At 44.1% G+C, this 18,537-nt stretch overlaps 1 protein-coding gene across 3 annotated transcripts in view; it reads left to right on the forward strand.

Annotated features, from left to right (window-relative positions):
* The first annotated feature begins 1,414 nt into the window (after positions 1 to 1,414).
* The window catches only part of inpp5f (inositol polyphosphate-5-phosphatase F), a 260,938-nt gene continuing 243,815 nt past the window's right edge, over positions 1,415 to 18,537 (forward strand). The window contains exon 1 of one of the 3 annotated variants that reach the window (XM_038821339.1): positions 1,415 to 1,710. In XM_038821339.1, the coding sequence (XP_038677267.1) occupies positions 1,614 to 1,710 (97 nt within the window). In that variant the 5' untranslated portion in view covers positions 1,415 to 1,613. The remainder of the gene's footprint in view (positions 1,711 to 18,537) is intronic. The other 2 variants (XM_038821340.1, XM_038821338.1) reach the window with 2 other exon arrangements.

Genomic DNA, 18,537 nt, shown 5'->3' on the forward strand with positions numbered 1-18,537 from the left:
CACAATAACACAATACCACCATCCCGAAAGTAATAAACCATCTCAGAGCTCTTCACAAGAAACTTTTACGACAAAGTTTGACACCGACACTGAATTTGCGAAGGGCTTGGTCAAAGAGGGATTTTAGGGCATGACGTATGTTATATTACGATGTGTAATATATATATATTACTCTTTTTATCTAGCCGAGTTGTTGAAATATAGCTGGAGTCTTCCAGTGATGATAAAGTAATTTATTGAGTAATATAAAATAATCTTGTGAGTTCTTTTTACTTAATACTGAACTAGTAAAACAAACAAACAACTGTAGAATAAACTTATTAAATTATATGATACAATACTCTCTGCAATCCTTATACACACTCCTGTAGGAAAGAGCGGGAAAACATTTATATAAGTCCTGATAGTGTGGCCATCTAGTATCCAATTGCCTGTACTTGGTTAACGTGTATTACTACATACAGAGATCACTACAACATAAAGGTGGAAAGCAAGGTGGAGACAGAGGGGTTCAGGGAGAGAATTCTACAGGTTTGGGGCCTAGGGCAGGCATTGTCAAACTCGGGGGCGTGACCCAGCAAATGTTGGGATGGTCGGGGAGCCGTCTGTCGCGGCGCTCCTGATCGCACAAATCTGCGCGCAACAGCCGCAGCATCCGGCTGTTAATAACGCCGGCTGCAAGCGGTCTTCAAAATGTCCACGAACAACATGCGCAGTGCGGCCGCTTTTTAAAAAAAACAGCCGCAGCTTTTTGTTTTACAAGTTCTGCCGGTTTTATTCATTTATTTTATTCTTCTTTTTTACAGGTTTGGGGGGGGGGGGGGGGGGTTTATTTGATAAACTTCGACAGGAAATAAATGCAGAAGTTTGGACAGATGGAGACTCCATATTTTCCGACACCATAAGGCTTCACCTTCATCCAACAGGTTCCATTGCAGGAGCGTGTACGATGGCCAAAGGGACCCAAAACCATTTCCTCCATTTTTGTCAGCAGCAAACAAGGTAAGAGAAAATGGTGGGTCGCGCAGGTCGGCTGGTTTGGCTACCGAAGGTTGGCCGGTTGGTAAAAATGTGTCCCCCACAAAAATTTTTGAAGAACCCTGGCCGAGGGGAACAACAGCTACCAAAGGTGAAGTAATTAGAACCAGGGATGCAGAAGAGAGTTGGAGGAGTGTAGATTTTATTGGGGGTGGGGGTTGTAAATCTGGAAGCTGAAGGTCAGGAGAGTTTTCTTTAAAGAAAAGCAAGACATTTCAAAAAGAAAACTTCCACTCAAGGTTTGCCAAGCTGGTGAGAGCAGGTCCCTTTTACTATCGTTTGGCCGTCAGAAATTTTTCCCCGGGGAGTGGCTCCTTTAAGGGGCGGGCCGGCTGGGGCTGGCGGGTCACGTGTGCCGAGTGGCTGCAGGAAATTAACAATCAGGAGAGCGCGGGGCGCAGTGCCGGCGGAGCGGAGTGGGGTAGCGGCGCAGTGCCGGCGGAGCAGTGCAGCGGCAGCGCTCCGGGAGCCGGGCTCCGCACTCCTCAGCCCTCTGGGCGTAGGCAGTCGCTTCTAGTCCGCTCCGCGCTCCCTCCCTCTCTCCTTCACCATGTGCAGCCGCTGACCCCGATACCATGGAGCTTTTCCAAGCCAAGGACCATTACATCGTGCAGAGTGGGGACAAGGCGCTGTGGTGTAGCCGAAAGGATGGCTCCTTGCAAGTCAGACCCGGTGAGATTACTCCCTCTATTCCTCTCTCTCTCTCCCTCCCTCTCTTTTTTTTCTCCCTTTCTTCCCCTTCTCTCACTCTGCCTCTCCCTTTCACACTCTCTCTCTCTCTCTCTCCCCTCTATCTTCAGTCCGTGCTGCCTTGTTCTCCCTCTGGGTACTCTTGAGCTTTAGGGTCCCTGAAACGCCCATGTGAAGTCGGTTTCAGTGCTATTTCTCAGCCTGAGTCAGGTACTTTAAAATTTGTAGCTCACAACTGCACTCAGATACTCTTCAAGTGGGGGGGGAGGTAGCTGATTGATCCAGGAGCAGTGGGAATACTGATAGCTGTGTGGTCTTTAGGATGATACTTCTGAAGGCCAGGTGCTGGTGAGAGTTTGAACTTGTGTGCTGCCCACACTGTTAGTAAAGCAGGGAGGGAGTGTATTTTTTTGGATTTGTTTGAACAAGTGGAATTCGTACACTTGCAGGTACAGTAGGGTTGCTTTCAGAGTGAACCAGGAGTGATGGGAGGGGATTTCCCCCCTGAAATCATTGTACTGGCTATCTTGATTCAGTATTTTAATTGATTTGTGTAACTGCAGGGTGCTAGTGACCAGAACTGAATAGTGTAATTTTAGTGGCTGTTTAATATCTGTAAACCTGCTGTCATAGTTTGAACTGATTTTGTACAGTTGTTTCTAAATTTAACTAGTTATTTATTGTGTAAAGCAAAAATGTGTGTCTGTTCTATGTTAAAAGTGCCATGATTTTGGCTGTAACTTTAGTAACCAATCTGTTTGTGTTGATGGCCAACAAACCGCTGGCATTTCTCACCTTTGTGTGCTATTCCGATTTCTTGAAGGTAACATCGTTGGCCTACCTGAGCAAATTCTCAAACATGCGGCTGTAAATATAAGCCAAAAGTAATAGCATAAATTTAGGTGCTTAGGTGAAGTTTTTTCAAATAAAATGAGTACTCCAAATCTGTTCAGATTTTGGTATCAGTGTAATGGACTTGGAGAGGTGGGGTTTTGAAGTTTATTGGAATGAGCTACTGTTAGAATTCTTATTGAAATATGGCAGTCATGTAAAGCAGGAGGCCTCGGAGGGGGAAGATCTTCGAAGGAACCAGTAAATGCTATTTAAACTTGCTGAGATTTTGGGCAAAGGAAGGCTTGTTTCTTGACATTGCCCTTGGAAATAATTTCAGTTCAACATTCAGTATATTTTCATGCGTTAAATGCTTTCTTCAGCTCAAGTTGAATTTCCTTTTGAACCTGCTGTTGGATTAAGTCAGCTGACTGAACGTTAGAAAATATCTGCCAACCCTTTTGCTTTGTGTGCAGGTAATGTTTGAAATGCTAGTGAGGTGGCTTAAACGTTGCCTCTCCTGGGAAAGAATGCAATATTCTAACTGGGTCTCTGTCAGAAATCGGCAGTGAGGTTATGGGGAACTGTGCTGTTGTTTCTGCCTGCCTTCTCCTCAACTCTTCCCTAGCCAGAAGTTTGTGGTACTTGGGATGTTCGACTTAGTGTGGGTTTCAAGCCGGCAATCAAGATCTTGTCAGTTTGTAAAGGATATCTGTGAGGATATCAATGTTTGTGAAAACGTTCAGTATTTTGGTTGTCTGGGTTGAAGAGGAAACCTTGTCATGATGAGCGAACTTCCAAGTGTTGGAAGTCTTAAATTTAAAAAGGTGGGTCCTGAGCTGCTGCCTTTCCAATGTGTTCTGTTTTTGTTGGACACTGCAATGATTTTTTCCTACCAGCAGGGGTGTGCCCTTGTCTCTCCTTCAATGGTGAGCAAGCCTCAGCCAGCTGCTGTGCAACTTTTTCCGAGCAATGGAATGCTTTAATATGGCTGTTAATTGTTTAAAGTTCAGTGCTCAGAGACCAAGCTCATGCAGTGATGTATATCTTTGCACATAGTTTTCACAAAAGGAAAATGATCTGAATTTCTCCTCTGGGCCTCACCCAAACTTGTGGGAAAAAGAAGTGTTACATGTTGAATTTCATCTTGTGGAAGTGGAATGTCCAGGAAGCATTTTGATTGAAGGTGAAATGGTCAAAACAATTCTAATACTTTTTTTTTGTGTTGAGAATATTGTCAAATACGTCAACGTCGGGCAGCACGGTGGCACAGTGATTAGTGCTCTGCTGCCTCACGGAGCTGAGGTCCCAGGCTCGATCCCAGCTCTGAGTCATTTTCCGTGTGGACTTTGCACATTTTCCCTGTGCCTGCCTGGGTCTCACCCCCCACAACCCAAAGATGTGCAGGGGATAGGTAGATTGGCCATGCTAAATTGCCCCTTAATTGGGAAAAATGAATTGGGTACTCTAAATTTAAAAAAAAATGACAATACCATTGTTCATGTTTTAAATTCTTCAGAGAGATTAATGCCAAGAACTTTTTTTTTACACAAATTGTATTGAAATCCACTCGCTGGCTTCTTATGACATCAAGGTGAGGATCTTATGAGGTCCTGCTGTTTTGGTTTCCATGTTAATAAATAGTACGTTTTGGCTGATGTAGCATCTCATAATTTCAGATGTCTTTCTCTTTGTTTGAGGCAGTTTTATAAGCAAATAAAGAGTGACAAAGCGATCAAATGCCATTTTGCTTGTTGTAAAAGGAAAATCTGAAAGTTTTTGTTGACTTGATGTGAAGGTTTTTATTGTTGTGCTGTCTGCCTTGTGTCCCACATTGCAAATTGTTGTTTCTGTTCAATGTGAAACAAGTTGCTTTGTTTTCAAATGTTGGTTTCTGCGCTGCTGGTATTGTACCAACAGAGTTGGGATGATTTGGTAATAGGAGTAGGTCATTCAGCTCTTCAAGCCTGGTCCACTGCCATTCAAAACTAACAAGGCTTATCAGGCACTTCGCTGCCTTTTAACCACACTATCCTGCTCAATCGTTTGTTATTTTTAATCCGAAATCTATCCATTTCCACTTTAAACATGCTCAACAGCTCCGCTTCTGTGGCCCAATGGGGTCGAGACCTGCAAAGACTTACAGCCCTCTGTGTAAAGAAATATCCCCATACCTCATGTTGCTGCCCCCTTTGAAATTGTGCCCTTTGATCTGGGCTCCACAACCAAGGGAATCATCTTGCCTGCATCTACCATGTCTTTTGATAAAATCCGTACAATGCATCAGGAGACCATTTGGCCCATTGAGTCTGCACTGACTTGACCTTCAGAAAGAGCATCCTGCCCAGGCCTTGCCCCCCAAACCCTCCTGCAAAGGGACAATTTAGCATGGCCAACCCACCCAACCTGCACATCTTTGCACTGTGGGAAGAAACCAGTGCACCCGGAGGAAACCCACGCAGACACTGGGACAAATGCAAACTCCACACAGACAGATACCCAAGGCTGGATTTGAACCAGGTGAGGCAGTATTGCTGACCACTGGTCTCCAGACTTGAAACATTAGTTCCCTTCTCTCTCCACAGATGCTGTCAGACCTCCTGAGATTGTCCAGTATTTTCTGTAATTCTCAAGGGACCCAGATTCGAATCCCACCAAGACAGATGGTGAAATTGGAATTGAAGTCGAGTGATGAAACCATTGTCTATTTTAGTAGAAACCCGTCTGGTTCACTCCTGTCCTTTAGGGAAGGAAATCGTTACCTGATCTGGTGCTCCAGACCCACAACGTTGTGCTTGACTCTTAAATGCACTCTGGGTTGGAGGGTTATTAGGGATGGGCAATAAATGCTGGCCCAGCCAGTGCCCACAAACTAATTTAAAAAATAAGGTTCAGCGAGATCACCGCCATTTTTGGAAACTTTAGAGAATGCAGGCTCTGTTTGTGTAAATCCCACCATCCCTGCAACAAGTCTGGTGGACCTTTGTTACACTCCCTCTGGCAATATATCCCTTTTGAGATAAGAGAACCTGAAACAGTGCACGTTACTCCAGATGCAGTCTAATCAAGCTACAATACAATTGAAGCAACACCTCACTGCTCCTTTGCTCAAATCTTCTTGCAATAAAGGCTAACGTTCCATTCGCATTCCTGATAACTTTGTGTTAGCCTTCAGCGTCATATGCGGCATGGTCACAGTCGTTAGCACTGCTGCCTCCTGGCGCTGAGGACACAGGTTTGATCCGGCCCCAGGTCACTGTCTGTGTGGAGTTTGCACATTCTCCCCGTGTCTGCGTGGGTATCGCCCCCCACAAACACACAAATGTGCAGAGTAGGTGGATTGGCCACGCTGAATTGCCCCTTAATTGGAAAAAAGAATTGGATACTCTAAAGTGTTAGCTTTCAGTGACACCCAGGTCCCTTTGTACACCTACACTTTCTCATTTCTTATAATTTTAGAAAATACTCTGCATATGTGTTCCTTTTACCAAATTATCTCCTGTTTTCCACATTATATTCCTTCTCCCATTCTCTTGCCCACTCACTAAGTTCAAATCCTCCTGCAGCCGCTTTTCATCTTCCTCAAAATACACGTTCCCACCCAGCTTTGTACCATTGGCAAACTTGAAAATAATACAATTGGTCTTCACATGCAAATCATTGGTGTATATACATATATTGTGAACACTTGCAGACCATGTATTGGTCCTTGCAGTACCCCATGAGCCACAGCCTGCCAACGTGCGAATGACCTGTTTATTCTTGCTCTGTTTTCTGTCTTTTGCCCAATCCTTAATCCATGCCAGCATATTGTCTCCGATTCCATGTGCTTTAATTCTGCTAATCAAACTCTTGTGGGGGATTTTATTAAAAACCTTCTGAAAATCCAAGTATATTCCATCCATCAACTCCTTTATCAATTTTGTTGGTAACAACCTCAAAAACTGCTAGTTTGTCAAACATGGTTTCCCATTTATGAATCCATACTGACCTTCCACAATCAGATTATTATCCAAGTGTCTATTTATCACATTCTTTCTAATAGATTCAAGCATTTTCCCTAATACTAATGTCAGGCTAGTGAATCTGTAGTTCCCTATTTTCACACACCCTTCCTGAAATAGTGGGGTGACATTTGCCACTTTGCAATCTTCAGGAACCATTCCAGAATCGATAAAATTTTGGAAGATTTTGCGTCTTCTATTTCTATAGCAACCTCTTTTAACATACTGGGATGCATAATATCATGTACTGGAGTTTCAATCCCATTAATTTCTCCAAAGCAGTGTCTTATACTAATTTCCTTCGATTTTGCATTCTCCACTGGCCCTTGGATCTCTATCTCCTGCACCTTCCTTCGTGAAAAGGGAAACAAAATAATCATTTTGATTCTCTGCTATTTCTCTATTCCCCATTATGAATTCTCCTGACCCTGCCTGTCATGGATCTACGTTTGTCTTAACCAAGTGCTTCCTTTTTATAATCTTTTATTTATTTATTTTTATAAATTTAGAGCGACCAATTATTTTTTTTTCCAATTATGGGGCAATTTAGGGTGGCCAATCCACCTAACCTGCTCATCTTTGGGTTGTGGGGGTGAAACCCACACAGACATGGGCAAAATATGCAAACTCCACAGTCCTCAGCGCCACAGTCCCACTGCAATGAAGTTACTGTGAAAATCCCCTCGTCGCCACACTCGTTTTCATTGAATCTGTTCGGGTACACTGAGGAAGAATTCAGAATGTCCAATTCACCGAGCAAAGCGCGTCTTTTGGGACTTGTGGGAGGAAACCAGAGCACCTGGAGGAAACCCATGCAGACACGGGGAGAACGTGTAGATTCCGCACAGACAGTGATCGAAGCCGGGAATCGAACCCAGTCCCTGGCTCTGTGAAGCAGCAGTGCTAATCCCTGTGCTACCATGCTGCCTTGCATGCCTAGAGAAGCTTTTACAGTCTGGTTTTATGTTGGGTTGCATTCATATTCTATTCTCCCTTTCTTTATCAGTTTCTTAAGCAGTCTCTTGTATGTGAAACTCAGCTTTCTGAAAACTGATGAGGAAATGTACTCCAGTGGATGAGCGATCCTGCTGCTGTGTTCCCCAGACAGAATAGGGCAGCATTGTGAGCTTGGCCCTCATCAGGTCTCACTCCCGCAACGTAAAAAGATGTGCAGCGTAGGTGAATAGGCCATGCTAAATTCCCCCTTAATTTGGAAAAAAATTTGGATATTCTAAATTTATAAAACAAAAAAAAATAATTCCCCCCCCCCCCTCAGAATATATATTTCCTTTTAGTCTTTAGATTGATCACCTGTTCAGATGTGCTCTCCTCAACCAACCAGTGAGATGCTGGGGAATTTGGTAGTTGATGACGCTGCTGACAGGTTTGTCCAAGGTCAACGCTTCTGAAGGCACAGTGGTTAGCACTGCTGCCTCACAGCACGATGAATTATTTTTTTTAAAACGCAAAATGCTGGGAATAGAAATCAGGGCAGGCAGCATCTGTGGAGTGAGAAGCAGAGTTAATGTTTCGAGTCAATGACCTCTCTCCCCAAGGCTGTATTGTCTCTGAATTTCTGACAGTGGGCAGTGCGAACCCAGCCATATTTTGGGCACAAAATGCAGCTAATTAGCATCTTTATCTGTGCAATAGTAGCAAAAGTAAATTGCAATTACTAATTCAAATTAATGAAAATAAAACGTGCTTTCCCAATTTATGGTCAAGCACTCGTATATTTCAGCGACTTGTCCTGGTGTTAAATATTTTATTGTACAATTGAGGTTGCTGCTATTCGAGAGCTGGGCCATGTGTATGATGCTAGCTTGCTGGTATTGCTGTGGGGTGCCCAGCAAAAATGTGACTGTGCATCTCACTGCTGAGATGGGCGATAGTTCAGATTACATTTGCTGAACCTATGAAGTAATTCTATATTTTACCAAAAATAATTTGGAGGCTGGGGAAAAACAAAACAATCCAGTAATTGATAGCGTGGTAGAATGCATGACTTGAAGAAAGATTCTGTATGATCTTGAAAGTATTAAGAACGTTCCATTGAAGTAGATGTAGCTTAAAAAATAATAATCCTGATATTTTAGTGATCCCAGAGGCCCGAGTGAAGTAAAGTTGAGCCTCTAGGTATTTATCCTATCTAAATTATTTTTAATTTTAAGGATATTCTGAGATTGTGAGCAGTTTTGGGCCCTGTATCTATGGAAGGATGTGCTGGCTTTGTTCAGTGTTCAGAGGAGGTTCACCAGAATGATCCCAGGGGTGAAGAGCTTTCCATATGGGGAGCGGTTCAGGACTCTGGGTCTGTACCTGTTGGAGTTTAGAAGGATGAGGGGCGGGATCTTATTGAAACTTAGAAGATACTGAGAGGCCTGGATAGAGTGGATGTGGAGAAGATGTTTCCACTAGTTGGGAAAAGTAGAACCAGAGGGCACAGCCTCAGACTGAAGGGATGATCCTTTAACACAAGTGAGGACTTTCTTCAGTCAGGGTGGTGAATCTATGGAACTCGTTACCGCAGAAGGCTGTGAAGGCCAAATCACTGAGTGTCTTTAATACAGAGACAGATAGGATCTTGATAAGTGATCAGGGGTTATGGGGAGAAGGCAGGAGAATGGTGATGAGAAAAGTATCAGCCACGATTGAATGGCAGAGCAGACTCGAGGGGCCTAATTCTGCTCCTATGTCTTGTGGCTTCTGCTCTCCAGTCTTGTACACAAAGGATGACTGAGGTCATATGGCTATGGCAAGCCACAATGCAAAAAAACACTTCTCCAAAGATCTCCTTTTCATAAAAGAGAAAAAGCAACCTGCATGCACCACCATTTGCAGATGTCAGTCACACACGGTCTACAATGAATATCCTCATGCATCTATGGAAAACTGATCCATGGGCAGGATTTTCTGGCTGTTCCTCCAGCGGGACCTTTTGGCCCTGCCGATGGCGATTCCAGTGCTGAGGGTTCCCCGGCGGCAGGAGGGTGCGAACAATGGGAAACCCTGTTGACTGAGGTCGGATTGGAAGCTGCCTCCACCCCACTGCCAAACACTGAGGGGGTTGAAAATCCCGCCCGTTATAGCCTGACCCACTTTTCTGTCCATGCGTGCACACAGTGCAAACAATCTTTAAAGCATTCAGGTCTTCTGGTGGTGCATGTGTGGATTGTTATTGACTGTTTCTCTGGTGCCCACATGTTCCTCGGCTGATGTTGCTTTTCAAGGTACGTGTTTGCTGTGAATGAGCAACATATTCAGTTCCACATAGGTGTGTGGATATGGTCATGTCTCTGACCATTTTATTTCCACCATGTACGATTTGAGGTGACCAATTTTCTATTCTGGTCCCACATTGGACTGACCTTTGAGAGCATTGTATGCTTTCAGTTTTCAGACACATAGCTCTAGCAATGTTCTGGTTTGTTTCATTTTGATTTTGTCACCCTCCTGGCTTCAGTCGTGTTTGAGCTATTAGAAAAGTTGTTTGGGTGCGGCGTGACATTAGTTGCTGAACTAGACTATTTTCCATGCCTTTTATTGGTTGTGCCTCTCCATTCCAGGATTGCCGTCTACATATCTGTACGTGATTTTACATGTTTTTGTTCATGCCTTTGGCAATTTTCTGCACAGGGCTGATGTTTTCCTTGATCTCTTTGCTCATGTTTGGTCATTCCAGGGTGGCATGGTGGCACAATGGGTAGCACTGCTGCGTCAGAGCCAGGGACCCAGATTCAATTCCAGCCTTGAGTGGCTGTCTACGTGGTGTTTGTAGGTTCTTCCTTTGGCTGTGTGGCTTTCCTCCGGGTGCTCCGTTTTACTCCCACAGTTCAAAATGTGCAGGTTAGGTGGTTTGGCCGTGCTAAAAATTGTCCTTTCGTGCCCAAAGGTTAGGTGGGGTATAGGGAATGGGGCAGGGGTGTGGGGCTGAGTCGGATGCTCTTTTAGAGTGTCAGTGCAGACTAGATGGGTTGAATGGCCTCCTGCACTGTCGGGATGCTATGATTCTCTTACCTTCCTTGGACTAGACTCATTCCCTGATTACTTTCATGAATACATTTCTTGAGTAAGTTTCTCTGTCAGCAGACGTGCTCTGATGGTGGGATCTCTTTCTGAGCCTATAACTTTCCTGAGCAGATCATCTTTCAGATGCTCAAGCTCTCAAGATTCACAAGATGTCTCTGTGTAGTTACATACTGATCAATATTCTCCTCCTCTTCCTGAGCTCTGGTTAGGAACACAGCATTCATAATTAACATTAATAGAGGGATCAAAGTTGGTCTTTATGGCCTCAAATTTGACCAGATTAGTTTCTGCCTGAGGTCTACAGTGCATCACAACTTATAGTCTCCCCGCCCCAGCACAGAATTGCTGCTACTTTCAGTTCAGATGTCTTAACTTCGGCAATTTCGTAGTTCTACCATTGAATTTCCAACATATTCTCCAAATCCCTCCCTTCCTCTTTTCCATTGGAGCCGAAACTGGAACATTCAAAGCCTTGCTGATTCACGCAGCAGCCTGTTTCCTGTACAAAGTTACAGACTGTTGTCTCCACAGAGGCTCACTCCCAGCTATCAAAATCCACTCTATTCCAGTTGCACACTGCTGAAATCATGTTCCAAGTGATGGATGAAATGACTTCTGGAAGACACTTCTCCAAAACAACGTATACCTATTCGGTAAGGCACAGTGGTTAGCATTGCTGCCTATGGCGCTGAGGACCCAGGTTCGAATCCCGGCCCTGGGTCACTGTCCGTGTGGAGTTTGCACATTCTCCCCGTGTCTGCGTGGGTTTCACCCCCACAACCCAAAGATGTGCAGGTTAGGTGGATTGGTCATGCTAAATTGCCCCTTAATTGGAAAAAATAATTGGGTACTCTAAATTTAAAAAAAAAAAAAAACCTATTCGGTAAGACATGAGATATCCCAAACAGGGGAGACAATCAGCAATGGGGTGAACTCTGGGATATTGATGTTTTCTGTAGTGCAAGTGTGCCATTTAGTGAAGTGGGAATTAATTAATTTTGATGTGCTTTTGTTCAAAATTGTCATCCCCCCCCCAACTTTAGGTGATGTTGAGGTTTGAGAACAGATTTTTGAAATGTGTGATGTTGTGCTCTGTGATCTTGTCTTGCAATTAATCTACAGAACTGTTGGTGACTTAGACAGGACTAGGATTTATTAATGCACACATGGTAAGGTAACGATCACAGACCAAGTTATCATAAAAGTTACATTAGATTTTCCTGGAACTACCCTTATGCATGACCAACCTTACGTATGCCTTGCATCCTTCTCCTGGTTGCCGGATGTCGCCTGACTTGTATCAGACACCACCTGCTGGTGGGAGGTCACACTGTTCAGTACATGTAATATTATCTGCAGGCATATCACCACACGTGGAACACGTCAGTTTGTTCTCTGTTCATTCTGCTCGTAACTGTGCCACTTGCTACAGGAACATTGTGATTGGAGTGTCAATTATGTGCTGCACTTTAGACCTTGATTTTTTTTTTCCCAATGGGAAGTCAAGTTCAGTGATGTTTGGCAAGAATTAGGTGAGAGTCTTTTTGACCAGAATGGTAAATGCTTTGTGGTAACGTGGCAAGGCCTCGATTAAAATTGGGTATTTTAAATGAAAGAATTTTCCCGATTAAATTGGATGTCCTAAATTAAAGAATTGAGCATTTTAAAATCTGCAGTCAAACCTCAGGCAGGCTGTTGGAATTCAGACTTGACCAAAGTCAAAGACGCACACAAACTGCCAGAATATGTCTGGACCTGCCCTGTCAATCACCATCAAGAAGATCATTGCACCCTCTTGATATGCACTGGCCTATTGCCAGTAGCCCAGATAAAGTCGGACTTTCTGTCACTCAGAGTTTCTACTCTTGCCTTGTATGGGAACAGGTTATGTGCAGCCCACACCACCAGAGATGTGACACCTGGGGTGGGCTGAGGTGGCCCCTGAAAGTCAGAGGAAATGGCATAAGGGTGTTGAGGGAGGGGGATAAAAACAGGCACTTCGGACCCCCCAGAAGCAAAGACTCGAGGTGACCTTGACCAGATCGGAGGAAGCAAGAGACTGCCAGCAAGAACCACCTTGGTGAAGATGGGCCAGAGGAATTCCAGCAATGAGATCCATAACCTACCAAGCCATCTTCACGGTAGTATACACTGATCTTGGGTACCTCTAGTGTTTTGTGGGTAATATAAGGGTTAATTGTGTTAATAAATATTGTTGAATTTTGAACTTGTCTGTGGTTTATTTCCTCTTAAATAAAGACCTCGAGGCAAAACCTGGGAATAATTAAACTGGTTGAAAGTACCTGAGGTTTTACAGGTACAACAGCTTTTTAAAAAAAGAACAAAGAACAATACAGCACAGGGACAGGCCCTTCGGCCCTCCAAGCCTGTACTGGTCATGATACCACCCTTGGCCAAAACCCTCAGCACTTCCGAGTGCTGTATCCCCCTATACCCATCCTATCCATATATTTGTCAAGATGCAAATTTAAATGTTTTTTAAATACTTGTCCAAATGACCTGCAAATCTGATTTTATGAACAAGTAATTTAAAAAAAAAACCTGAAGGCACCAGGCTGTTGCGATCAGTGCAGGTCTTTGATAGAACGGCAAGTTGCAATGCAAGTAGCTAAGCCATATGGGCAGGAAGGTCACCAATTTTCTTTTGGCTTGCGTTGATGTGGCTGAAATGGGTCTGTGCAGTGATGGGCAGTACAATTGCCTCGAGTGTTTTTAAAATATTTAATAGCAGTTCTTGCTGACTGAGGGCGTGCCATGCTGCCTTTACGGGCACATCGGCCAGTGAAGCCTATTCGGGTGTCATGTGAGCAAGGGCAAAAATGAGTGATGTATCCAGGACCACTGGTGCCCATCGAACTAACACTTGCAGCCGGTAAATGCAGTGGGGAGAGATGATTGCCCTATTTTCTCCTTTGCTCTTAGATGCTGAAATTTGAGAGGAATGCTGCCTGCTTGAAGAGTAGGTTGGGAATGTGAAGGTGGTGATATAAAAACCTTGCTGAAAGACGGGGGCTGTTTTGAGCCGAGCTGGGGAATGGGCTGAGCAGGGAAAGTGAAGGGGTGGCAAGGAAGACCAGGGGTGTGGGATTGTTCTATTTCTACTGATTTGGCTGCAGGGAGCTGTCCAAAATACATTAGGATATTGCTGGATAGGCATTGAGTAAACAATCCAGGTTTATGCGCTGACAGGTCCCAACTTGCGCTGTCTCAGAGCCATTTTTAATGAAGTCCAGGCACTTGGTTTCAGTATAGCGGAGCTCATGGTGTCACTGTGGCCCTCCATAGCAGCAAATGTCTGTGTGCACTGCTATTTGGATCAATGTTTATTCTCGCTCTTGATCAGCTTTCTTTGACTTCTGAGCATTGTTAGCAGGCCACGGGTGACTATGGGATATACTTAGCTGTGATATTTCAGTAGTTGAATAGCCCATCGATGCTTTCTATCCAAACGTGCCTGTGGAGAGCAGGCAGCTGTGTGAGGTAACCAAAGGCAGCAGCAATGGTGACAAATGCTAGTTCCTTCTCTCGAGGGAGGAAGAAATAAGGGGGAGGTTTTATTTATGTAGCATTGGTGCATTGTAGGACCATGGGCTAAGTGCAGGATAAATAACATCTCTTCCAATGTGTCAACCTGGGTATGATGGGTTAACCGGTCCTTGTCCTTTGTTCTCTATGATTCTTGTTCGAGTGAAGAATGTCTGAATTAAAGACGTGGATCCTGAGCAAACAGCATTGTCATTAAGAGAGGATTTTTAAAAAAAAAGTACCCAATTATTTTTTCAAATTAAGGGGTAATTTAGTGTGACTAATCCACCTACCCTGCACATCTTTGGGTTATGGGGGTCAAACCCATACAGTCACAGGGAGAATGTGCAAACTCCACACACAGTGACTGGGGCCGGGATCGAACCCGGGTCCTCAGCGAGACAGCAGTGCTGCCCAAGAGAGGGGTTTATTGGAGGACTTGGAAGCCGAATCTTGTCTGACCTAAACTTTGACAAGTGGCATGAGTTTTTCAGCCATGTAAGTGATACTGAATTGTGGACCAGTTCAGCTCGGTGGGCTAGAAAGCTGCTCTCAGCCTGGGTTCAATTCCTGTACTGGCTGACGTTATTCATGAAGACCGTCTCCTCAACCTTGTCCCTCGTGTGAGGTGTGGTGATCCTTAGCTTAAACCACCACCAGTCTGCTCTCCCCCTCAAAGGGGAAAGTAGCCTATAGTCAGTCATTGGGGACTATGGTGACTTACTTAACAGTTGATGTAATGAAAGAAAAACAAAACCAGGACCTGCCTCCTGAACTCGAGGGATGATGCAACAAAAAATCAAAAGTGAAAGAAAATTTGTCGCCATCTGCTGCTCTTCTTAAAAGGCTAATTTTTTTTTTGACTAGCTACCTCCATCCACACCGGTCGGTCTACTTGGGATTCTCGCAATCAGCCTGGCAACAAAGATGGGAGCAGCAGTTTGTTTGGTCCCTGGCTGTAGAAGTGAATTATTTTTGGGAGCTGGTTTGTTGATGTGATCTAACAACTGCAAACTTGACATGATGATTGACATGTTGTTCCACGGCACGTGGCACAGCGGTTAGCACTGCTGCTTCATAGCTCCAGAGATCCCGATTCAATTCCGGCTTCAGGTGTGTGGAGTCTGCACAATTAATTGGAAAAAAAATGGTTGAGTACTCTAAATTTATAATTTAAAAAAAAATTGCCTCTTGATTGTCCAAAAGGTTAGGTGGGGTTACTGGGATAGGGTAGAGGCGTGGGCTTAAGTAGGATGCTCCAAAGGCCAATGCAGACTCGATGGGCCGAATGGGCACTAAATTCTATGATCCTATGATCACTGCAGAAACTCCATCTTAAATTGTGATCACTGAATGATCTCTTCACTGATTTTGCATTGAACCTGACTTCTTCTCAGTCATTGAAGGATTGAGAAATAAACAGTACAGTCTGGTTGAGGGAAACAATTGCTTGCCCTCTTTACTCTGCTCCTTCCTCAGGTGAATGGAGAGGTATCACCTGAGAAAGGAGCTGCGCTCCGAAAGCTCGTGTTTGAAACAAACCTGTTGGACTTTAGCCTGGTGTTGTAAGACTTCTTACTGTGCTCACCCCAGTCCAACGCCGGCATCTCCACATCTTCACTCTGGGCCTGGATGCCCAATTTCTCTCTCATGTGACAGTATCAGCTCGCACTTCACCAACCTGTGTCATCTCATTAAGCTTTTTTTCCTTAAAAAAAATATATGTTTAGAGTACCCAATTCTTCTTTCTCCAGTAAAGGGGCAATTTAGCGTGGCCAGTCTACCTACCCTGCACATCTTTGGGTTTGTGCGGCTTTGATTTTGATGGTTTGATATTTATTGTCACATGTACCGCAGTACAGTGAAAAGTATTTTTCTGAGGCCCAGGGAACGTACACAGTACGTACATAGTAGACACAAAAATAATCGACAAAAGAACCTTGACAAATAGTACATCGACAAACAGTGATTGGTTACAGTGCGGAACAAGGGGCCAAACAAAGAGCAAGAGCAGCATAGGGCGTTGTGAATAATGTTCGTGCAGGAAACAGATCAGTCTGAGGGAGAGTCGTTGAGGAGTCTTTGTAGCTGTGGGGAAGAAGCTGTTCCTATATTTGGATGTGCGGGTCTTCAGACTTCTGTATCTTCTCCCTGATGGAAGGGTCTGGAAGAGGGCAAAGCCTGGGCAGGAGGGGTCTCTGACATTGCTGTCAACCTTTCTGAGGCAGCGGGAGGTGTATACAGAATCAATGTGGGGGTGGCAAGCTTGTGTGATGCGTTGGGCTGAGTTCACCACAGTCTGCAGTTTCTTGCGATCTTGGGCCGAGCAGTTGCCATACCAGGCTGTGATGCTGCCAGATAGGATGCTCTCTATGGCACATCTTGTGAGAGTCAATGCAGACATGCCGAATTTCTTTAGCTTCCATAGGAAGTAGAGACGTTGTTGAACCATTGTTGTGGTCTAAGACCCACGCAGACACTACAAACTCCATACTGGCAGTGACCCGTGGCTGGGATCAAACACTGGCCTTTGGTGCCGTGAGACAGCAGTGCTAACCACTGTGTCACCGTGCCACCCTCTCATTAAGCTTTTGAAGTGTGCTCTCTGTTAAGTCAATGCAGTGGCTAATATTGCATGTAGCAAGATCTCCCAATTTGAATGAACAATCGCTGACTTTCATGAAGGGCAGGAAATTACCCTGCAAGGGAAGGGACGGTGAGGAAATAGACTTCGTGAGGATATCCATGAGGAGGCAGTTGTACACAAATGCATCTTTTACAAATAAAACACTCTCATGCTGTTTTGGGAATCAGAACACCTGGGAATGAGCCAATTATTTGCAAATTGGTCCGCACACATGGTCAGCTCTTAAAAATTCAGGATTAAGTGTACAAGCGATGGTTTGGTTCAACATGTACGTTCCTGTAGCTCCTGTGGTAAGTAATTTTACCCAAATCTCTACTTGTTCCACTGAGACACTGGCCAAGAATGACAGATGACTTTGGATGGGGTAGGGACAGCATGCACACTCATTCTTAAGTCAATTCAGTTGTACAAATTTAATATTTTAGATTAATGTTTTATATAATCTTTTGTTTCAATCAAAAATGACGGTATTCTTACCAAATTGTTTATAGATGGTGATTCAGTTTGAAGTGGCTTTGGTGCAAAATTTGGTTGGAAAGCAGTTGTGAAACATTCCAGTCTCCACCCCACCACAATTTCATTTTTACCTTGTTCCTTTCTGCCCTGACGTTTTGACTACTTTTCATGGAGCTATTACTAGCTGTCCCCATTCTCATGTGTACATTGCCCATTGTTAATCCTGCAATTCTTCACAGCTACCATGGGCTTCAGCGCATCTATCGATCTATCACCTCAAATGTACCAATCCATAGAATTTTAAACTGACTGAGAAAATTTGCTTCTCCCCTTTGTGCGTCAGAAGGTCAGCTAATAAATCTGCCTTGGACCAAACTGGATTACAGTTGCCATTGTCCTGAATTGACTTAATGGAGATAAAATTGCACGAATTGTATCTGAAAGCTGCACCGAGGTCACAATGACCTTGAGTCGAATTTGATTTGTGCAGCTTCTGTTTTGGTAGAAGAGGATAAATGTGGAGGAACTCTGTTGTAATAAAGATGAGGCCATATTTCTATGATCTGTATAAAATGTTACTCTAAGATATCATGTTTATCAAAGATGCTTGAAACTTGAATGATTCAAGTGTGTAACAGTGTAGGTAAAACGTGTTGCATGCAAAACCATGAAGCTTGGTATCCCCTCCCATTGGCATTCTTGACCAGCATCTTGATATAACCTGGAATGCAGTTCAGAACTAACTTGCCCCTTAAATTGGCCCTTCAGCTCACTCTCTACTGGATGATACCCTATTGTTACGGGGAATGGATGCTCACTCAGCCTGCCAGGTCTGAAACTGTGTGGGTTATGTGGGAGGATAAACTACAGTAGATGCATACTTCTTGCTCTTGCTCACAAAAGGAGCACCTTGACTGGGGCAGCAGCACCATCTCGTGCAATAGGTGTTCTGGTCAGTTTTTGGATTGCATTTTAATCGTGGCCATGTGGAACTTGGTTGGGGCCTTGGAGCTCCTCGAGCATCAGTGAGGCTGTGCGTCTTGAGATAGCAGAGGCTTCCAATTCATTATCTCTGGGCTTGAGCCATTCTGATTTGATATTCCATGTTAAATTGCACCCCGCACTAACCATTTAAAATTCTATTTCGCTACAAGGTATTGACTTCACTTGGGCACTAAGCCAGTTGGGTCCAGGTTTCATTTAAGTCTGATGAAAGGTCACAGACTTGAAATGTTAACACTATTTCTCTCGCCACAGATGTGTGTTTCCAGCAATTTCTGTTCTTATTTCTGTCTA

The sequence above is a fragment of the Scyliorhinus canicula genome, chromosome 16 (genome assembly GCF_902713615.1).
Source record: "Scyliorhinus canicula chromosome 16, sScyCan1.1, whole genome shotgun sequence".
In the NCBI taxonomy this organism is placed as follows: Eukaryota; Metazoa; Chordata; class Chondrichthyes; order Carcharhiniformes; family Scyliorhinidae; genus Scyliorhinus; species Scyliorhinus canicula.